The 23,915-nt window shown below is 49.6% G+C and overlaps 1 protein-coding gene across 1 annotated transcript; it reads left to right on the plus strand.

Annotated features, from left to right (window-relative positions):
- Positions 1–21,309: 21,309 nt before the first annotated feature.
- LOC125540847 (carotenoid cleavage dioxygenase 8 homolog A, chloroplastic) lies at positions 21,310–23,335 on the plus strand. The gene is made up of 3 exons (XM_048704390.2): positions 21,310–21,604; positions 21,709–22,450; positions 22,611–23,335. The coding sequence occupies exons 2-3, from the start codon at positions 21,878–21,880 to the stop codon at positions 23,244–23,246; spliced, it is 1,209 nt and encodes a 402-aa protein (XP_048560347.2). The 5' UTR covers positions 21,310–21,604; positions 21,709–21,877; the 3' UTR covers positions 23,247–23,335.
- The last annotated feature ends 580 nt before the right edge of the window (positions 23,336–23,915 follow it).

Genomic DNA, 23,915 nt, shown 5'->3' on the forward strand with positions numbered 1-23,915 from the left:
TGAATGCTCAAATTGGAAAACTACTCCTACTTTGAATGCTAAAATTAAACGCTCGATATGTTCTTTTTTTAGAAAGATAATTAAACGATATTTCGGGTTGATGTTAAGTCTGTCTAGGCTCCACCATATATGAGAGAGGACGAAGAATCTCGACTGTTGTCGTGGGGGTCATTTCTCCTTCTTCTCCGGGTGCTAGACCTTTGTTATGCACTAGGGAAAGAAGGAGTAACGACCATCACCGACGGCCGCAAATGTCAGAGAGGAATCAGTGAGGGAGAGTCTCCACCATATAGACTCGGCAGACTGATAGTCAACCCGTGATGAATAATAATAATCTATTTTAATTTTTATAGTACATATATTGAATTGTACAGGTTTAATTTTTAAATTATGAACGTAGGAAATGTTGTCATCGGATGACAAAAGTCTCCCGGGAGAGTGCAGCTGGTGCAACAACGACCGAGGTCTGTGCAACAGGCCTCACCTGGACAAAGATCGGCGCTTCAGCATTAAGCTCCGGGAGACCTTCGATGTTGAAACGGTATGCAACGACAAAAAGTGTTTTTTTCGTAATTAAGCATGACTTCAACTATTTCAACGTGTAGTTTTCATCTTTTACAATTCGAGTAGTTTATCCCATGCCATGCAAGACGCTATGTCTTGGAGAGGATGGATTTTGAAGACTATGAAAATTCCGAAACAAAGAAAATTCACCTAAGGACCCATCATGATGTGGATTTTGAAGTAAATCTATATAATTCTGAGAGCGTAACCCATTTTGGTTGCAAAAATTGGGAAGCACTTTGCAAGATGTATGGTTTTTATGAGGGTATGTTTGTCACCATGGATCTTGGTGATCCTGACATCGACCAAGACAATATGGACATTTGGGTCCTTGTTGATATGCTTCCAATCCTACCGCTATGTGAGTTTCTCAAACATAGTTATTAACTAATTTATATTGTTTATTTCAAAATAGTTGACAGCTTATTTCCGTTGACAGCTTATTTTCATTATTCAAACAATGTGCGGAACATGGTAGACAGAACCTACTACACTGATGGCTTTGAGTTAACTTATCAGGAGAAAAAGTATCTGGTCGCATTTTGTACTGATCTTGAGAATTACAATATCTATAATAAAACTTCTCCACATTATGGTCAATACGTGTCACTAGTGCACGTGTTGAACTACGGTAACATTCATGGAGATGCCATGGTAATATTTTTTACTATTATGACATCAGTGCATCTTTTGCATAAATTCTTTTAAAACTTAACTACATTGCTAACTACGAAGTTATTACTATGTTTTCAACAGAAAATCTCGGATGATTGTGTGCCTCATCTGATGTATCAGAATGGTTGCCTTGATGTTTTGAACATACAGCCAGGTTATCCTACGAATCTCACCTGTCCATATCGGATTTCTAAAAGAAGTGGAGACATGAAAATCACAGAATGGAAAAAAATATATGGACAGTCGTAAGGAGGTACTTGGAAGCAAAAGGAAGCGAAGCGCAATAATTGGAGACAGGATGATCTCCATTCTCCATAATGGAGAGTCAGGGCCTGTATTGTTTTATGCTATTTTACCTTAAAGAGGGTATTTAGGTCCTACCTAATACTGATGATCATGTGCTAAGAACAATTAAGTTGGGTTGGTTCGATAACTATGAGGATGATGATCGTATGACTTGTTATTAATAACGAGTAGAAGTTGTATGATGATGCATGATGCGAGCATGAAGAGTATTTATATATCAGTGGGTGAAATGAACATGGATTGGATTGAAGTGAAGACAACATGTGGGGCATGTCGAAAGTAGTACTAATCCAAACTTGATCAAGTTAGGATATTAGTATTATTTTCGACATGTACCACACATGTTGCCTTCACTTCAATCTAAACCATGTTTAGGCATAGCTGTAGCATTGGCAAACCAAGAACGAAGATAAGAGAGAATACTTCTCTCTATTAGCTGGCTAACACGCTAAATTAACCCCCAAAACCCTCTAAACCATCCTCTTTAAAAAAACAAAAACCTCAGCTCTTGCCAGCTGCTGACGCGTGGATGCCTTTCGGTCCCGGTTGGTGCTACCAACCGGGACCAAGGCCCTCCTGCCTTGACTCACCGCAGCGGCCATGTGGAGGCCCATCTGTCCCGGTTGATGTAAGAACCGGGACTAAATGTATAGGGCTTTAGTACCGACCCTTTAGTCTCGGTTCCCCAACCGGGACAAATGGGCCTTACGAACCGGGACAAATGGCCCTTTTTCTACTAGTGTAAACACATCCCACTATGAACACTGCACAACATTGATAAAGAAATCATATATCAGTTTAAATTCAAACTTGATGTAGTGGGATCATGCTGATGAATAATTAACAAGATCAAAATTGTTTCAAATTATTTTTTGCAAAAACTAAATTCTTAGATGGTTTAGATGGCAAACCTAGGGTGGCGGGGTCGATGCCGCGCGGAAAGGCTGACGGGGCATTCGGGTAGGGGCATCCGGTGTGATTGCGGACGGCGGCGACATCGAATACGAGGACGGCGACTTTTGTCACTGGCGGGATAATCGGGCGAAGCCGCAGCGTGGGACGGGGTGGTGAACGGTGTCCGTAGCCGGTGACGGCGGTCGTCCAGTCGGGCGGTGATCGGTGGGCGGGCGGGTCGGTGCTTATAGGCTAGGGCTGGCGGCTCGGCTGTACACGTCTACAATATGTAGGTGGGTATACGTTTAGTTGAAATGACCTACTGCCCTTCTACGGTTTATAGGGGGTGTACCCAAGCCGGCCTCTTATTTATTTGGCAGCGAAATAAGGTGTAGTATTAATAGAATTACAGTCAGTTTGACATTGTTTGACGGCCCCTTTCAGTCCTGAACCTAGCCAAAAGACTTGTGCACTTATGACGTCTACCAAAATTTGCCAATGAGTGGCTAACAGTGTTCTGAGTCCGACCCACATGAATAATACAAGTTTTTCGTTCTTCCAATCCTATGTTTGATTCCATCAACCAATGATTCATTAACCTGCTGCATGCATGTGATGTGCACGCAAATTCGCTGTCCCTAATTGGCTAGTTTACTGAACAAACTTAACATATTTTGCGTGGACAAGTACTTCCATAAGAAAAGCGTATATTTTTGGCCCCTCAACTACAAGAACTGCGGGATTCGAGCTCAGCTCTACAACGGACAGAATACTTCGTAGATAGCTAGCGTGCCCGCAATGCATGGCGCCTGCAGAAAGCAGATACGTGGAAACAAAAAAATAAATGGTACTTTGTCGAGACGTATACTCTATCTGATTCCACTAACATACAAATTTGCACAGATCTAGAGAGGAATTACATGTGCTAATGTCGGCATAGTCCCCTCGGTGGCAGCTATTCCCTGGCAACCGCACTAGCAATGAAGAAACTAGTAGTTTGCATATAACCTAGTAGGCCGGCCTGTACCAACCGCACCCCCGGCCATGTGAAACTTTGCTTCTCCGTCAGTCTAATCGACACGGTAGAAGAATATAAAACTAATGAAACCTGTAATTTGCACATACATAATAGTGTGTATGTCAGTGAGTTAGGGTGCCCATTTGGAGATGGAAACTTTACGGGGCAAGTGGATCATGTCACCGGCCTAAGTATTTAGGGACTTTGGAGTGCCGCGCCCTCGTCATCGTGAGGGATAAGATGTACTCCTCGGAGAGCATGTCAGTAAGTTAGGGTACTGGGTACCCACTCGGAGATCGGGTACAACTGGATCATACCACCGGCCTGAGTGCTTAGGGATTTCGGAGTCCCGCGCCCTGCTATGCCCGAGTAGACTCCATGTCAGTGAGTTAGGGTATCCACTCGGAGATGGAATCTTTACGGGTGCAACTGGATGATAACACCGGCCGGTCTGAGTGTTTAGGGACTTCGGATCCCACACCCTGCTACGCCAGGTAGACACTGGTAATGGATTATTGAAACTCGTCCACAGGATCGATCACATCAAATCATAATGAACACGCACGTACAAAACTTTTATAGCCAAACGCTCTTGTTGTGCCCTTTGTTTCTCCTCTTTTTATTTTCTGTTTTCTTGCACACGATGATCCAAAAGACTCACGGACACAACCAACGCAGCCGACCTTAGACAAAGCCTAAACCTACACGGACACACCACAAGTACAGATCCTGAACGGAACACAACCTGCTACATATTGGCATGCAAGACCGACTCTAACATAGACTCCTAATGCTAGGAGACTCCTAATTAATCACCAACTATACGTTGATCACCGGTGTACTAATCAGACACGACCTAGCCAAGACGTGCACAGAATACACGCTCTAGCCCAACTCGTACATGCACACACTATTACACCATCGGTACATGCACTACAAACTCAAGATTATCTAACAATTTCCCCTTAATCTTGACTTGTCGTCTTCCTCATGATTCTTTTCATATTGACTCGTTATAGATCATCCCTTGTCGCTCGTCCGCTCGCACCATGATAAGTCAAATTGACGATCTTGATTGCTCGCAATAATCTCTCCTTCAATTTTGACTTGACGAATTTACGGACCATCTCAAATATGCCTTGCACTACCCAGCCTCGCTAGTATCCTATGGAACACCCCACCCGGTGAACTTGACCATCCACCCTAGCGAGATACATGCCGACTCCTTATGGATCGCACCACCCTGTGCACTACACCATGCACTCCAGCCTCATGTAGAGACATGGCCTCATTGAAGAGACTCACCTTCACTGGTTTACCGCCCCCACATAGTTGAACTTGATTCTCTCGTCGAGACACATAGACGACCTGGATGCGCTTCATCTTCAACGCCTTCTCACAGAAACAAGCACTTGGACATGACGACGATAACGACGACTCACTGACACGACCATGCTAACCCGCAAGACTCCTTGACTCGAACTTCCGGATGACGATCTTGACGACTTGCTGGCATCGCATCACCGCACCACCGCCCCCGTCAACAATCTCCATCCACCGCCTTGCCAACGACATCCCGCCGTCTTTCTCTATGTCGCTCCGCCGAAAGACAATCTCCCAATCCTCCTCATCGCTGCAGCACCCAGCGACCATATCGCCCGCCCCGAGGCGCTAGTCGGGTCGCTACCCCGGGGCAAGCGCGGCTTCAAATTCTAAACCTTGCTCTAGATACCAATTGTTGGAACTCGCCCGCAGGATCGATCACATCAAATCACAATGAACACGCACGCGCAAAACTTTTATAGCCAAGGGCTCTTGTTGTGCCCTTTGTTTCTCCTCTTTTTATTTTCTGTTTTCTTGCACACGATGATCCAAAAGACTCACGGCCCGGTTGAGTGCTTAGGGATTTCGGAGTCCCGCGCCCTGCTATGCCCGAGTAGACTCCATGTCAGTGAGTTAGGGTATCCACTCGGAGATGGAATCTTTACGGGTGCAACTGGATGATAACACCGGCCGGTCTGAGTGTTTAGGGACTTCGGATCCCACACCCTGCTACGCCAGGTAGACACTGGTAATGGATTATTGAAACTCGTCCACAGGATCGATCACATCAAATCATAATGAACACGCACGTACAAAACTTTTATAGCCAAACGCTCTTGTTGTGCCCTTTGTTTCTCCTCTTTTTATTTTCTGTTTTCTTGCACACGATGATCCAAAAGACTCACGGACACAACCAACGCAGCCGACCTTAGACAAAGCCTAAACCTACACGGACACGCCACAAGTACAGATCCTTTTTTTTGAGCATCAGTACAGACACAAGCGCTCATATACACGCGCATACACTCACCCCTATGAACGCACACACGCACACCTTACCCCTATGAGCACCTTCGAAAGACTGAGTCGGCACATCATCTTGAGATTTACGAAGTCGCCGTAGGCGCCTCGTCGTCGACGGGAACGTCTCCTCCCACTGAAAGCGCATCGCCGGAAATCCTGAAATAAATCCAGAAATTATGCGAGCACCAGGATTTGAACCCTGGTGGGTTGGGAATACCACTGTCCACCTAACCATCTCAACCACAGGTTAAACACAACCTGCTACATATTGGCATGCAAGACCGACTCTAACATAGACTCCTAATGCTAGGAAACTCCTAATTAATCACCAGCTATACGTTGATCACCGGTGTACTAATCAGACACGAGCTAGCCAAGACGTGCACAGAATACACGCTCTAGCCCAACTCGTACATGCACACACTATTACACCATCGGTACATGCACTACAAACTCAAGATTATCTAACACGGATAAGAACAATTGTGCTATTACGGGGTTTCTATGGCTTCGGAAGATTTGTACCCTGACCACCTGGTTTTATCGTATCCCTCGAAGATACTTCCTCTGTCCCATGATGTAAAACACTTTTTGATACCATTCCATAATGTAAGACTTATATAACGGAAACATGTTTCCACAATAAAGGGAAAACAGATGGGAAAAGATGCGTTAACCTATCCCTCACTAGATAGGGAAAGTCCATTGTAGTTCTCTCGGACTGCATGCTCGAGATCTGTTGCAACGACGACGGCGTGAGAGGCTAGACGACGATCGGAGGGGCGTGATGGTGGGCTGAGCTGGTGGTTGTCCATGTTGGGGACGGGCTTGATGATGCCAGGGTCGTGTGGCGGGAGAGAGATGGAGGAGGAGCAAAAAAGAGTATCCCACTGACAAGTGGGTCCCACAAGGAAGAAAATTGGTATTCAGAGAATTTGACATTGCATGAGTGCTCTATAAAGTCTCTAAAGAATTATGAAGGGCTCTCAGAAATAGTTTCAGAGGCTGCCGTTGGAGAATTTCGTGGAGTTCTCTGAGCGCCTGCTTTGAAGAATAGCTAGGATGTAGCATAATCAGAAACTAATCATGTTTTCGAAATTGAAAAAAAAAAATTGGTTGTACTCACGAAAGCAGTTTCACTTATACTCCCTCTATTCCTAAATATAAGTCTTTCTAGAGCTTTTAATATGGACTACATACAGATGTATACAGACATAGTTTAGAGTGCAAATTCACTCATTTTGCTTCGTATGTAGTTCATATTGAAATCTTTAAAAAGACTTATATTTAGGAACCGAGGGAGTATTTAGAAAAAGGGTAAACAAATATACAACAGAAAACTGAATTTGTTTATTCAGTTTCCGGTTATTTTTTGGCTCCTGGTTTTTATGAGCTAAGCTACAAGCTTTACAAGAACTAGGTTTGCTCGGGAGTCCTCACATAATGAAGTGTATATTCAACGCAGGTTAAAGATAGATAACCTGAGCGAACTAAGAATAACTTAGCTGGTTACATTCCTTGTGGCTAAATTAGCCCACCGGGGTTTAAGTCCTAGAATCGGCACGTGTGCTTGCATATTTTCTAGATTTATTTCAGGTTCTTCAGTGTTATTCTTTCAGTGGTATGGCGTGCCCGTTAACAATGAGGCATTTGTGGCGAGTTCATCAATCTTAAGATTTGCCAACTAAATCTCTCGAAGGTGCTTATAGAGGTAGGGAGTGCGTGCATGTGTTTATAGGGGTGTATGTGCGTGTATGTGAACATCTGCATTTGTATTGTATTTTAAAAATAGCCACAATATGATAAAATATACTATTTAAGTCTGGATTTTGTTATAAAATAGCTAAATGTATGAAGCTAGGGCATAAGGTTTGCTTGAAACAAATAGCCCAACCCCCCCCCCCCCCCCCCCTCTCTAGAAGAAAGTTCCAGCGTCATCAGGGCATCTCCGATATTGACCCGTAAATTTCCTCCCGCATCCATCCGCAGATAGGGGGACCAGCCTACGGATATGGAAGCCAGCCATCCAATGCTATCATGTATATATCCGTCAGTAAAGGGCAATTTGATATTCAAATAAAGTCTGATTCATAGCGCGCATTGGATCACACTAGCGCCGGATCACATTGCCCTATCACAACTGAAAAGAGGCAAGTATACTTAGTTTTTATATGCCTGATCATAAAAGAGTATCAGTCTGGCAGTCCCTACAAAAAAAAATAGATTTTCTGCCCTGCTGGTCCAGTAATATGAGCCTACGCGTTCAAGGTGTCGTCGCCGCCACATAGGCAACCTTCGTCTCTGCCTCCTTGTCCGCCTCCTCCTCCTCCTCCTCCTCCTTGTCCACCACCTCCAACTGATCTTTCTGCCGCTACAACATCTTGTAGCATACGGACTTGCACGATCATTCTTGCATCAGCATCCAAAGACTCCAAATTCAAGGACAACATCTTGGCGTCCACCACATCGGGTGTGATTTCAGCTTCTTTTCTTCGAGCATTGCCTTCTTCTCCTCGAGCATGGCCTTCTTCTTTTCGATCATGGCTCTCTTCTCATAAAGTTTGAGCTTCTTCTTGGTCCCTGAGGGAGTCCTGGATTAGGGGGTGTTCGGATAGCTGGACTATACCTTCAGCCGGACTCCTGGACTATGAAGATACAAGATTGAAGACTCCGTCCCGTGTCCGGAAGGGACTTTCCTTGGCGTGGAAGGCAAGCTTGGCGATACGGATATGAAGATCTCCTACCATTGTAACCGACTTTGTGTAACCCTAATCCTCTCCGGTGTCTATATAAACTGGAGGGTTTTAGTCTGTAGGACAACGTACACATCAACAATCATACCATAGGCTAGCTTCTAGGGTTTAGCCTCCTCGATCTCGTGGTAGATCTACTCTTGTACTACCCATATCATCAATATTAATCAAGCAGGACGTAGGGTTTTACCTCCATCGAGAGGGCCCGAACCTGGGTAAAGCTTCGTGTCCCTTGCCTCCTGTTACCATCCGGCCTAGACGCACAGTTCGGGACCCCCTACCCGAGATCCGCCGGTTTTGACACCGACATTGGTGCTTTCATTGAGAGTTCCTCTATGTCGTCGCCGTTAGGGTCGATGGCTCCTAAGATCATCAATAGCGATGCAGTCCAGGGTGAGACCTTCCTCCCCGGACAGATCTTCGTCTTCGGCAGCTTTGCACTACGGGCCAATTCGCTTGGCCGCCTGGAGCAGATCGAAAGCTACACCCCTGGCCGTCAGGTCAGATTTGGAAGTTTAAACCACACGGCTGACATCCGCGGAGACTTGATCTCCGACGGATTCGAGCCACTGCCGAGCATGCCGCTCTGTCATGACGAGCATGATTTAGCTCTGCCACCAAACAGTGCCCTGGAGGCCGCACCCGCGTCAGCTCCGACCCTTAATTCGGAGCCAACTGTGTCGATCGAGGATGGGCGGTTGGACGCCACCTCAGGGGCTGCGATCTTAACGGCGATTGAGCCGAACACCAGCCCCGCACTCCGCGAAACTCATGATTCCAAGGAGCCAGACTCCTCTCCGGACTCCGAACCATTCGCGCCTCTGCCGATCGAATCCGATTGGGCGCCGATCATGGAGTTTACTGCCGCGGACATCTTTCAGCACCCGCCCTTCGGTGATATTATGAAATCACTAAAGTCTCTCTCTTTATCAGGAGAGCCCTGGCCGGACTACGGTCAGCGAGATTGGGATACAGACGATGAAGAAATTCAAAGCCCACCCACCACCCACTTTGTAGCCACCGTCGACGATTTAACCGACATGCTCGACCTCGACTCCGAAGACATCGACGGTATGGATGCCGATGAAGGAGACGATGAAGAACCAGCGCCTATTGGTCCCTGGAACGCCACCTCGTCATATGACGTATACATGGTGGACGCACCAAAAGATGACGACGAGGAGCGGAAGGACGCACCGAAGGCTTGTTCCCTCGAAAAGCATTCAAAGCGGCGACGCAAGCGCCGCCCCAAATCCCGCCCCGACAGAAATAGCGATCACACAAACCCAGCGCTGGAGCAGGGCGAACCGCTGCCGGACAACGGCAATCCGGATAATCAAACCGAACAAACAAATCCTATCAAGGATCATGGTCCGGACGACATAACGCCGGACAGGCACCCGGAGCAGCAGAGTGCCAGTAAAAGGCTTGTTGCCATCGCGAGGAGTCTGAGAAAGCAGAAGCAAAGGCTCAAGGCCGCGAAGGACACACTCCAAATCAGATGGAGTAAAATACTCAACACAGCAGTAAGGTACGGTGACAATCGCCCCTACAAGAGCTACCCAAAGCGGAAGCTGCTACCCGAATTCGATGAGGAGGCCTCAGACCCCCCACAACCAAATATCAAAGCAGCCACCTGGTCGGATGGACGACCCCTCTACCAACACAGAGCGGCATACAATGCCGCTCACCATACAACACGCAACCAATGCGAGGGCTCGCACCCAAAGGACGGTGCAACAAGATCCATCTATGGACCACGCAAGCGCGCCCCAGCATACAATGCAACACAACAAACATCCGAACAACGCGGTACACCCAGCTACAGGGGTGCCGCACACCCCCTATGTTTCACCGATGAGGTGCTAGACCACGAATTTTCAAAGGGATTCAAGCCCGTAAACATAGAGGCATACGACGGAACAACAGACCCTGGGGTCTGGATTGAGGACTACATCCTTCATATCCATATGGCTCGAGGAGATGATCTCCACGCCATCAAGTACCTACCCCTCAAGCTCAAAGGGCCGGCTCGTCACTGGCTCAAGGGCCTCCCTGAAAGCTCCATTGGAAGTTGGGAAGAGCTCGAAGATGCCTTTCGGGCAAATTTTCAAGGGACCTATGTCCGACCTCCAGATGCGGACGATTTGAGTCATATAACTCAACAGCCCGGAGAGTCAGCACGAAAGCTTTGGAACAGGTTTCTTACTAAAAAGAACCAGATTGTCGACTGTCCGGACGCCGAAGCCTTAGCGGCTTTCAAGCATAGCGTCCGTGACAAATGGCTCGCCAGACAGCTCGGCCAAAATAAGCCAAGAACGATGGCCGCATTAACAAACCTCATGACCCGCTTTTGTGTGGGAGAGGACAGCTGGCTAGCCAGATGCAGCACCAGCGACCCCAGTACATCTGAAGTTAGAGATGGAAACGGGAAATCATGGCGCAACAGCAATAACAAACGCCGGAATAAAGAAGACAGCACGAAGGGCACGGCAGTAAATCCGGATTCAAAAGCTCTCGTCCAGGACAAAAGCCGCCCCTAAAGGCACCAGGGATGAATTGTCCAGCCTCAACAAAATTCTGGACCAAGTATGTCAGATTCATAGTACCCCTGGTAAACCTACTAATCATACCCACAGAGAATGTTGGGTCTTCAAGCAGTCCGGCAAGCTCAACGCCGTACACAAGGGGGAGGATACACCAAGTGAAGACGAGGACGAGCCCCCCCCCCCCCCCCCCGAGCAAGACACGGGGGAACAAAAGCAATTTCCACCAGAAGTCAAAACAGTAAACGCGTTACACGTAATCAAGGGAAAAAACAAGGCGGCACTCCCAGGAAAGTATACCCAAGTGCCTGTCACCACGAAGTCCTGCCACTGGTCATCTCAACCGATCACTTTCGACCATCGCGATTACTCAGGAAGTATCCGACACCCAGGACGGGCTGCCCTGGTATTAGACCCAGTAATTGGCGGATATCACTTCACAAGGGTCTTGATGGACGGCGGTAGTAGCCTAAACCTAATATATCAGGATATAATCCGCGGGATGGGGTTAGACCCAACACAAATTCGCCATAGCAATACTACCTTTAAAGGAGTAACGCCAGGCCCAGGGGCTCGTTGTACGGGCTCCCTCCTACTACAAGTTACATTCGGCTCACCCGATAACTTTCGTCGCGAGCATTTAACTTTCCACATCGCTCCGTTTCAAAGTGGCTATCAAGCACTACTCGGACGCGAAGCTTTCGCTCACTTTAACGCAATACCACACTACGCCTCCCTCACACTCAAGATGCCCGGTCCACGTAGCATCATTACAGTGCATGGAAATATCAAGCGATCTCTACCCGCCGAAGAGAGTGAGGCCGCCCTGGCCGCTGCACACTAAAGGCGCCCGGACAAGCGAAAGCATCCAATAGGTCGTCAAGACCTCAGATACAACTAATCAAGTCCGGCGCCGCTATTTATACGAAAATAAGTGGTCACACCCCTATTTGTCAATACAAGGGGCTCAACGCGCGCAGACAAGTGACAATTTCTTATCATCTTGAATTATACATGGTTTCTTTAAAAACTATCCTTTTGCACGACAACTTTTTTCACTTAACTTCCTCTCTTTCACAGAAGATCATTGTGCTACACCCGTCCAGGATACGGCACAACGGAGACACAGGCGCAGACGTGCAGCAGGGACCTGCTCCAAGGATTCTTTTTAGATTAAGACCCTGCGTAAACCTTTTTACTGTCTCTTGTTGATACATATCCACCGTTGAGAAGGATGCTGACGTCTTGGCATGTGGCCACGCCAGAACAATGCACGTACCTAGACACACGGGGCTTCTTACAAAGGCCACTATTTAGGCCTGGTTTATACCACAAAGACCGAATACCTTAGGGAGTGTTCGGCGTCGCGAGTTTGGCCCTATATATGCATCAGCTCCTAATCATTGTCTTTGGTCAAATGTTGGGTTTGCCCGGCTCCTATGTTTTGGTGCCTTACGTTCCGCCTAGCCGGCTAAGGTAGCACCAGGAGAACGACTGCGATTGTGCACTGGTTCATCCGGACGAGCACCTCAGTAGAGAAAGCCGAAAACTGACTGTCATGATATAGCGTGAGACTGGTCAACCACTCGATGACCTGTGGGAATGTTAGAATTCCTCCGCCTTAACAAAGGGACGTTTCCCGGCCAGGCATGTACGCACCCCAAGATCGGGAGAGTGCGGAGCCACCAGGGGCTATCTAGTAGCCCCACTGTCAAACTCCTATGGCAAAGTGAAAGTGCTAAAGCATCATAGTCCGGTTGCCTCGCTCGCTCCGCTATCACCTCCTTAATAGGACCAAGACGTTGGGTTAAGTGTGAATGCGTGTTTTTGCGAGCACCTCCGCATTATATGCGTGAGGGTTGAAGCCGACGGCTGCAATCTTTCAGGTTATACACATGTATACATAAACGGCCGCCCAGGAGGCATCATATTACTTTTAGGAAAAAGTATAAAAATAGCCTTATAAAAATTTATAAAAGCATTTCGCTTACAATGAAATTACATATCACTCAAACATAATATTTTTTGAGCACTGGGTCTCTATCAAACGGGCACCCTCAAGAACTTCTCCAAAGTAGTGCTCGGTAGCCTTTCGACCTATAGCAGAATCCCGCTCTGCAACATTGGTGGCATCCATCTCCGCCCAATATGCCTTAACACGGGCAAAGGCCATCCGTGCGCCCTCTATGCACGCCGACCTCCTCATCGCATCAATACGCGGCACCACGTCAAGGACCTACTGCACCAAGCTGAAATAGCTGTTTGGTTTTGGCCTTCCCGGCCATAGTTGATCCACAACAGACCTCATAGAGAGTCCGGACAACCTATTTAGTTCGGCCCACTCGGCTAATTGGTCAGTTAATGAAAGTGTGGACGCTCGGGAGAATCGAATTGCCTCCAAAACAGCTGGTCTACTCCACGGTCCGTCTGACCCTGAAAGTACTTGGCCGCATCGGCAGCGCTCGCCGCCAAATCCATATACACATCCTCCGAACTCCACAGCCGATCCAGAGGGGCATACCGTGGATCTCCGAATTTCCTCCGCAACATAAAGGATTTCCCAGCTACAATATCCCCGGCTTCCCGCAGCTCCTCCTTCTTTGCCCTCATAGCAAAGCGGAGATCCTTTTTCGTCGCAGCAGCCTTCTCAAGGTCTGATGCCTTCGCTTGGTTTTCCTTTTCAAGAACCCGGCAACGGTCGGCGGTGGCTTTTAATTCTATAGCCATCTTGGCCATCTTGTCTCGGGTCTCGCCATGCGCGGCCCTCTCGGCTTGCAACTCTTCGGCCGCCTTCACAGCAGCCGCATTAGCTAACCTCGCTTGTTCCTTGGCTTGGGCAAGTTCTGCCCGCAAGGCTTCAACAGTGGCAGCTCCATCTACAGTCACAACATATTTAAGATATTGGCATCATGCTGATCTTCCTATGTGGCGTTTACCAGATATTAACACTTACCCTGTGCCTCGTCAAGCCTTTTGTTAACAAGCTCGATGTCGGCGTCTGCCGCATCCAACTGCCGTTCTAAATGGGCAAACTCGCTAGTCCGGCTAGCCACCGGAGCTTCCATCACCTGCACATAAAGACAGTATGGTTATTTTCTAGGAATATGATCCTCTGTTCGTCGTCGTTTCCGACGACAACCAGAGTCTCAGGGGCTACTATCTACACAGGTCACACCTAGCATGTGCAGGATTATCATACATTCTTTTACGTACCTCAAAGCCTGTCAGTAGACTCATAAAAGCTTCATGCAATCCGCTTTCGGCGGACGATATTCTCTCCATCACCATATTCATCATCACACGGTGTTCATCTGAGATGGCCGCTCGCCCCACCAACTCCCTCAGAACATCCGATCGCACACTAGACGGGGCCGGACTCTTTTGTCTGCTCCCTTTGGGAGCCGGACACTGGGAGCTTCAGGGGTCAATGGGATTATCTTCTGGCCTCACCGGACTCGGAGAGGCCCTCCGCGACGACACTTCAGGGTCGCCCGCTTCTGGAGCGGAGGAGTCCGGAGGAGGCGTTTCACTCTCCATCATCTCTGGAAGAAGATCCCCCGAAGATGAGCTCATTTGAGAGGGACTAAGGCCCGAACTGCAAAATATATGTGGTGGTTATTTTCTCAGAAGAAAAAGATGGCATATCGGTACTATCAAAGGTATTTCGGGTCACTTACGACTCATGAGAGAATTGATCCCCCCACGGACTTTGTGCGGCAACAGCGCCCCCCAAGGTGGGACCCTCTGTGGGAGACTTCTTCTCCCGTTTGGAAGCTTTGGCTTCCGAATCCCCGGGCGCAGTCCTTTTCCTCTTCTGGTCGCCTTCCCTCATGGAGGCGCTCGCTCCCTCGGCTAGAATGGGCAGCATTGGGGGCCCGCGTCCGCCTGCATTATCCTCCACAGTATCTTCCTTCAAGGGCTCCGGGCAAGGTGCGGTCTGGAGCATCTTTTCCAATACCGGATTTTCCAAACCCTCAGGGAGGGGGGCCGAACACCAAATCAACTTCGCCTTCATTAGCCAGTCCTGGTCAAAAAGCGAACTCTCAGAAATAACTTCATAACAAAGTAGAGATAGTATGTTCGGCTGGAAGATGCCTTACCTGTTCGGCGGCGCGGTTACTACTCAGACCCACGTCCTCGGTGATTTCCGGACACTCCATCTGAGGTCCGAAGAATGACTTGTACATCTCCTCGTGCGTCAGGCCAAGAAAATTTTGAATAGCACGCGGTCCCTCGGGATTAAACTCCCACAAGCGAAGAGGCCGGCGTTTGCAAGGCTGGACTTGACGAACCAGCATAACCTGTATCACCGCAACCAAACTGAAATCTCCATTGAAGAGATCTCGAATGCGGCCTTGCAGTATAGTCACGTCCTTGACTGGACCCCAGCTCAGACCTCTACTGATCCACGACATCAGCTGTGGTGGGGGGCCCGAGCAGAACATAGGAGGGCCACCCACTTGGCACTTCTAGGAGCCTTGATGTAGAACCACTCCTGTTGCCACAATTCAGACACCTCTGGGATGGAACCTTTGGGCCACGGAGCTCCCGTCATCTTGCGTATTGAGGCACCTCCACATGCTGCATGTTGCCCCTCGACCAGCTTCGGCTTCACTTCAAAGGTCTTGAGCCATAGGCCAAAGTGGGGGGTAACCCGGAGGAAGGCCTCGCACACGACAATAAATCATGAAAATCTAGCCCGTAGTAAAACATTAAACCCCTGACGAAAGGATCCAGGGCAAGGCCTAGACCTCGGAGGAAGTGGGAAATGAACATGACGTTCTCGTTGGGTTCGGGGGTGGGGACGGCCTGCCCTCGAGGAGGCAGCCGATGCAAAATCTCGGCGGTCAGATATCTGGTCTCCCTCAACTTCTTGATGTCTTCTTCCATGACGGAGGAAGGCATCCGTCGGCCTTGAAGGCTAGATCCGGACATGACTGAAGGTTCGGGGCGCCTGACCTGAATTTCGGGCGTTTGAGCTTGAGGTGGGGGAAGGATTCGATTGAGTACGGGAGGGAAAAATAAAAGCCTTGTCCCCTTTATAAAGAGGGTGAATATCAAGCGTCCTCTCCGTGTCCGTTTGGACTTGCCTATAATCTAGGAGTCCTAGAAGCGGTTGGGTTACCCACGCCCGTATTGATGAGAATCCCGGGATAAGGGGACACGATCTCTGCTTTAACAAGACGTGCCAAGGAAACCGCCTCGCATGACGCGCTGAGGTGGGATAATGAAATGACTCGGATAAAGGCTTGGTCGTGGTGTGACACGCTACAGAATACGTCAGCAGATTAGATTGGTGTAAGTATTATTCTTTCTATGGAAATATGTGGAAACTTATTTTGCAGAGCCGGACACTATCTTCGTGTTCAAAATCTTCTATGAAGTACTTGGAGGAGGAACCCGCCTTGCAATGCCGAAGACAATCTGCGCGCCGGACTCATCGTCATTGAAGCCTGGTTCAGGGGCTACTGAAGGAGTCCTGGATTAGGGGGTGTTCGGATAGCAGGACTATACCTTCAGCCGGACTCCTGGACTATGAAGATACAAGATTGAAGACTCCGTCCCGTGTCCGGAAGGGACTTTCCTTGGCGTGGAAGGCAAGCTTGGCGATACGGATATGAAGATCTCCTACCATTGTAACCGACTCTGTGTAACCCTAACCCTCTCCGGTGTCTATATAAACCGGAGGGTTTTAGTCCGTAGGACAACGTACACATCAACAATCATACCATAGGCTAACTTCTAGGGTTTAACCTCCTCGATCTCGTGGTAGATCTACTCTTGTACTACCCATATCATCAATATTAATCAAGCAGGACGTAGGGTTTTACCTCCATCGAGAGGGCCCGAACCTGGGTAAAACTTCGTGTCCTTTGCCTCCTGTTACCATCCGGCCTAGACGCACAGTTCGGGACCCCCTACCTGAGATCCGCCGGTTTTGACACCGACAGTCCCCTCCATCAAAAGTTTGAAACTCTTCGCCTTTTTTCCTCCTTGATGTCCGTGAGCTTGACGTATGCCTCCTTCTTCGACAAGATGTCCTTTAACCTCTCAGCCACCTTGGCCGCTGCACTTTCTCACTTTGCCCTCTCCTCCTCCCACTTATCTCCCCAGAACTCTCTTCTAACCTTCTTGGGCGGTTCTTTTCTTGGGTCGGTTGGGTTACCGATTTATTTCTCAATGGCTTGTGTGGTGGTCTTGACTATGTATAGGTTCCACTTCAATTTCGCAGTCAACTTCAGCCAACAAAGCATGATGGTGAAGTTTTTTCTCCAACTTCTTGAACGCCGTACATGCACAAGGCTCAAAATAAAACATTGTCAACAATGTGTATCCGGCTAGTGACCAACAGAACTATACATATCCTACTAGAGATAAACAAAAATACGCATATCCGGTCAAATGAACTTACTTGCTCGGTGATTTTCGCATTACTAGGCCACCGTGCGATGAGATGCACCCAGTGGCCGCAGTACTTCGACACGGTTTCTTGGATTACCATTGATTGTTGAGGGACTTTGATTCACGGTTGTAGATTACCATGTCGGAGTAGAGCGTGAAATACTTGTGTTCATGGAACCATGTGTGACTGTTAGCCCAAAAAGTTGTGCCCTTTTGCTCTGTGTCATGGATTGGATCGAGACTAGTGGCCAACCATGCATCACACAATAACTCGTCCCCCTGCATGTTGAAGTTTTCTCTTATACCCCTCTTCTTCGGATCGTCGAAAAAATCATACGGATCATCTCCTCCTCATCATCGACGTTGTCGTCCTCCTCCTCCTGCTGCTGCTGCTGTCCGGGGCCCCAATGCTGTTGTTGTGTGCCAGTGCCGATCTGGGTGTAGGACTGCTTGTTGGGGAACGTAGTAATTTCAAAAAAAATCCTACGCTCATGCAAGATCATGGTGATGCATAGCAACGAGAGGGGAGAGAGTCGTCCACGTACCCTCGTAGACCGTAAGCGGAAGTGTTATGAGAACGCGGTTGATGTAGTCGTACGTCTTCACGATCCGACCAATCCAAGTACCGAACGTACGGCACCTCCGAGTTCAGCACACGTTCAGCTCGGTGACGTCCCACGAACTCCGATCCAGCAGAGCTTCGAGGGAGAGTTCCGTCAGCACGACGGCGTGATGACGGTGATGATGATGGCACCTCTGAATTCAGCACACGTTCAGCTCGGTGACATCCCACGAACTCCGATCCAACAGAGCTTCGAGGGAGAGTTCCGTCAACACGACGGCGTGTTGACGGTGATGATGATGCTACCGACGCAGGGCTTCGCCTAAGCACCACTACAATATGACCGAGGTGGACTATGGTGGAGGGGGGCACCGCACACGGCTAAAAGATCAACTGATCAACTTGTGTTTCTTGGGGTGCCCCTGCCCCCGTATATAAAGGAGCAAGGGGAGAGGCCAGCCGACCCTAGCAGGGCACGCTAGGAGGAGTCCTACTCCCACCGGGAGTAGGATTCCCCCCTTTCCTAGTTGGACTAGGAGAGAAGGAAGGGGGAGAGAGGGAGGAAGGAAAGGGGGCTCCCCCCCCCTCCTAGTCCAATTCGGACTAGAGGGAGAGGGGGCGCGCGGCCTGCCATGATCTCCTCTCTCTCTCTCCACCATGGCCCAATAAGGCCCATACATTTACCAGGGGGTTCCGGTAACCTCCCGGTACTCTGGTAAAATCCCGATTTCACCCGAGACTATTCCGATGTCCAAATATAGGCTTCCAATATATCGATCTTTATGTCTCGACCATTTCGAGACTCCTCGTCGTGTCCCTGATCATATCCGGGACTCCGAACTACCTTCGGTACATCAAAACACATAAACTCATATTACCGATCATCACCGAACTTTAAGCGTGCGGACCCTACGGGTTCGAGAACTATGTAGACATGACCGAGACTCGTCTCTGGTCAATAACCAATAGCGGAACCTGGATGCTTATATTGGCTCCTACATATTCTACGAAGATCTTTATCGGTCAAACCGCATAACGGTATACGTTGTTCCCTTTGTCATCGGTATGTTACTTGCCCGAGATTCGATCGTTGGTATCTCAATACCTAGTTCAATCTCGTTACCGGCAAGTCTCTTTACTCGTTTCGTAATGCTACATCCCATAACTAACTCATTAGCTACATTGCTTGTAAGGCTTATAGTGATGTACATTACCGAGAGGGCCCAGAGATACCTCTCCGACAATCGGAGTGACAAATCCTAATCTTGATCCATGCCAACTCAACAAACACCATCAGAGACACCTGTAGAGCACCTTTATAATCACCCAGTTACGTTGTGACGTTTGGTAGCACACAAAGTGTTCCTCGGTATTCGGGAGTTGCATGATCTCATAGTCATAGAAACATGTATTGTTATGGAGAAAGCAATAGCAACAAACCAAACGATCATCGTGCTAAGCTAACGGATGGGTCAAGTCAATCGCATCATTCTCTAATGACGTGATCCCCTTAATCAAATGACAACTCATGTCTATGGTTAGGAAACATAACCATCATTGATTCAACGAGTAGTCAAGTAGAGGCAAACTAGTGACACTCGGTTTGTCTATGTATTCACACATGTACTAAGTTTCTGGTTAATACAATTCTAGCATGAATAATACACATTTATCATGATATAAGGAAATATAAATAACAACTTTATTATTGCCTCTAGGGTATATTTCCTTCACTGCTGCGTGCCCGGCTGGGTGTAGCCCTGCTGCGTGTGGGTATAGTTGCCGAACTGGGTGGGATCCGAGTCTTCCACCTGCCCGTCCTCATAGTCACCTCCTCCTCCGCCTCCATCATGGATGATGTCGAACATCTCCCTCTCCCCGTCTTCGTACACCTTCTCCCCCACTTTAGGTATAGCACTGAACAGCATGCAGGCACCCATCTGCTCTCGAGTTGTTTGGTGGTGTTGAAGTATGGAGCCTTGTGATACTCCGGCCATGGCGGCATCTGTATGGTGGGCTGCACCATAGGGGCACCGCGGCCCAGGCCGCGACCTCCACCACGTCCGCCACCATCATGCCCTCCGCCAGCTTTCTGCTTCTTGAGTGTTTCCTCTTTGCGACCTTCGCTCTGACGTGGCGTTTTTGCCGTGTCGCGCGAGTTCATCTTCCGGGCGAGTGTGATGCTCGGATCCTTCACCACCTCCATCTCCAATAGGTTCTCCTCCGGTTCCATGCGTCTACGGTGGGAGGGAAGAAGAGAGTGGGAGAAAAGGGCAGGAATTGGGTGGAGAGTGGAGGGATGGAAGAAGAGAGTGGGGATTTTGGTGAGAAGACAGTGCGGGTAGGTACAAAAGCATGGGCTCCGCCTTCCTTCTTGGTGGGACAGGGGTGTCGTCTTCCGACATGTCTCGTGTCCGGATTCAGATAAAGCCCCCAACTTTGGTTTCGGTTTGTGGAAAAATTATGGTCCGATTGTTCTGCGGACGGATGAAACTCGGTGTTGGATGAATTCTGGGGTCCGGACAGCTACGTCCAGACGGATGCTATGGGGTTGAGGGTCGCCGTTGAAGATTCCCTCATGCACTAGGACACCTTTTTGTTTTGAGGGCGATGCACTAGGACACCTACAATCCTACACTCCCTCACTCAGCACAACTTTCCAGCCAACTAGACCACGTGAAGGAGAAGCCTTGTTCGTTAGCGAAAAAGCCACTTGACTTTGTTTGGCTTTTTAAAATCAACTTTTTCAAGGAGTAAAGCATAAGCCATTTTAAAATCAACTTCGGAAATAGCTTCTTCCTATGCATCTCATGGATCATGTTATGAAGGATGGATTAGTACGCCATCCTTAATGTATCTGCCGTTTTGCCATGGTCTAGTACCTACGTACCTTTGAGCTAGGGATGCAAGTGTATGCCCTAAAACAAGCAAATTAGTTCATTCCGGCTGTAAGATTAATTCTAAATATATACTACTCCTATGATATTGCCTGCAAACCCGCCCGTCCTGCATCCCTACTTTGAGCCAGTCATGTAATCCGATTTGTGATGAACTTTCAAAAATTTAAAATCAACATATACTAGTAAGCTTGTCGGCATGTAGTGTCGTTGTACTTATCTTTGTTGCATCCGCTGCGTTGGGCAAGAGTGTGATTATCCTAAAGTTGAGGCCCACACATGTCTGCTACTCCTACTATATATCTATCGATCGTGCAATAATCAATCCGACACAGCATCAAAATCAGAAGCTAGCTACAGTAGCTACCATGGCGGCGGCTGCTCTCCCCGCGCTCTGCACTGCTCCCAAACCCCTGGCCTTATCGTTGCCTCGCTCCACACCGATCAACCTCCGCCGCTCAAAGATGGTAGGCAGCCCCGCCCGTTCCGTGAAGGCAGCGACCACCACGTCGACGCCAGTCGAGGAGGAAGAAGCTGCTGGGGTCGACGGCGGCGGCACAAAGCTGTCTGCTTGGACAAGCGTCCGGCAAGAGCGCTGGGAAGGCGAGTTGGCCGTCGAGGGAGATCTCCCACTCTGGCTGGTACGTATATATACTCCTAGGTTAATTACCTATATGCATATATTCCCGAACCATCCATTAGTTGCTCAAAAATGTACTGTATGTATGTCTGCTGTGTGGGCTAGAACGGCACGTACCTGAGGAACGGCCCAGGGGTGTGGGACGCCGGCGACGTCGCGTTCCACCACCTGTTCGACGGCTACTCGACACTCGTCCGCGTCTCCTTCTCGCATGGCCATGCCACTGGCGCGCACCGGCAGATAGAGTCGGACGCGTACATGGCCGCCAAGAAGCATGGCCGGCCAGTGCTGCGTGAGTTTTCCCAGTGCCCCGAGCCCGGGACCCTGCTCGACCGCGTGCGCGACGCCGTGGGGCTCCTCAGCGGCGCGGCCCTCACCGACAACCCCAACAGCGCCGTGCTGCCGCTCGGCGACGGCCGGGTCATGTGCCTCACCGAGACCACCTCCTGATAGACCCGCACACGCTCGACACGGTCGGCAAGTTCGAGTTCACGGGAAAAGTCGGCGCCAATGCCATGATACAGTCGGCGCACCCCCGATTGTGACCGAGTCCGAGTTCTTGACGCTGCTCCCTGACCTTGTCCGGCCAGGCCACCTTTTGGTGAGGATGGAGGCTGGGAGCAACGAGAGGAAGGTCGTAGGGAGGGTGGACTGCCGGGGTGGGCCGACGCCGGGATGGATGCACTCCTTTGCCGTGACGGAGAAGTATGTCGTGGTGCCCGAGATGCAGCTCCGGTACTCGTCGACCAGCCTGCTCAAGTCCGAACTCGCCCGGTTCTACGCCTTCGACTGGCTTCCTGCGTCCGGGAGCTACATGCACGTCATGTGCAGGTCCACCGGCAAGACTGTAAGTAAACCCACATATACCCGGCGGTAGGTGGCCGGGCCGGCCGGGTACGTGTAGGACCGATGTTCATATACAGTACATACATACCGTTGCTCTACTTATGTTTGTTGATTTTCATAGCCCGGTCGGCCGCTGCGTTTGTTCTTGTCCGTGCATGCAGGTGGCGAGCGTTGAGGTGCCACCTTTCATGGCAATCCACTTCATTAATGCGTACGAGGAGGTAAGCGAGGAAGGCCAGGCTGCTAAAGTCATCGTGGATTGCTGCGAGCACTACGGTGACCCTGCAATCATCGAGACGCTTGTCCTCCAGGGACTGAGGTCGTTCAGGGGCACGGACACGCTGCCTGACGCCAGAGTCGGCCGGTTCAGGATACCACTGGACGGCAGCCCGTCCGGCGAGCTCCAGACGACGCTGGACCCTGAGGAGCACGGCCGAGGGATAGACATGTGCAACATCAACAGGGCACGCCTCGGGAAGAAGTATCGCTATGCTTACGCCTGCGGCGCACGCCGGCCTTGCAACTTCCCCAACACGCTCACCAAGATCGACCTGGTGCTGCGCAAGGCCATGAGCTGGCACGAGGAGGGCGCCGTGCCATCAGAGCCCTTCTTCGTGGCAAGGCCCGGGGCAACCGACGAAGACGACGGAGTGGTCATGTCTATCGTCAGCGCCGAGGATGGTGGAGGTTTCATGGTGGTGCTCCACGCGGCCACGTTCAAAGAGATTGCGCGCGTCAGGTTCCCATATGGGCTACCCTACGGTTTCCACGGATGCTGGATTCCAGCCCCGAACTGAAGGCAACACAACAAATTCATCCTGCCGACGTGTTTCCCGTTTCTGTTTTTCTTTTTTCTTTTTCAACCAGGCATCGGCCCGTTCGTATTAAGAGAGCGGAAACATTTTTTTTTAGAAAAGGAGGATGATCTCCGGCCTCTGCATCTGGACGATGCATACGGCCACTTTATTAATTATTCTCACAAGACTTTATAAAGTCATACAACAGTAAGACTAAAGCCACCGTCTAAGCAACAAACTGTCGCTATACCTATCCAGTTGATGAAGGGGCGCAGATAGCCTGGGCCTAATACCAAACAGACATCGCAGCCAAGCCTAACATCTAAGACCTGAGACCCCAACCTAGCCACTTGCCGGGTCTGGGGCACATACTGGTCCGGCGTGCTCTCAGTGGCCGCCGCCGCCAACTGCCACCGCTCCATCTTCAGAACTGTACTGATGCATCAACCTTGCTGGGTCTAGCTATCGTCGACGCCATCACGGCGCCCAACGGCACCTCCTCCCTGCGCGAAAACAGCTGAACACGTCGTGGTCGCCACTGATACACCTCAGCGCCATGCTGCCAAGTACCACCAGCCGACATAGCTTGAAGCCCTTGGAAGATCTGTCGTGCGTAGCACCTGCCGACCAGACATGACCAAGCGTAGCACCTGTCGGTCAGGCATGACT

This window comes from Triticum urartu, chromosome 2A (genome assembly GCF_056163025.1).
Source record: "Triticum urartu cultivar PI428250 chromosome 2A, HENAU_Tu73, whole genome shotgun sequence".
NCBI classification, from domain to species: Eukaryota; Viridiplantae; Streptophyta; class Magnoliopsida; order Poales; family Poaceae; genus Triticum; species Triticum urartu.

Coding starts and splice junctions, on each gene's coding strand:
- LOC125540847 (XM_048704390.2), top strand. CDS start 21,878: ATGGCCGGCCAGTGCTGCGTGAGTTTTCCCAGTGCCCCGAGCCCGGGA. Junction 22,451..22,610: donor GCAGGTCCACCGGCAAGACT/GTAAGTAAACCC, acceptor CCGTGCATGCAG/GTGGCGAGCGTTGAGGTGCC.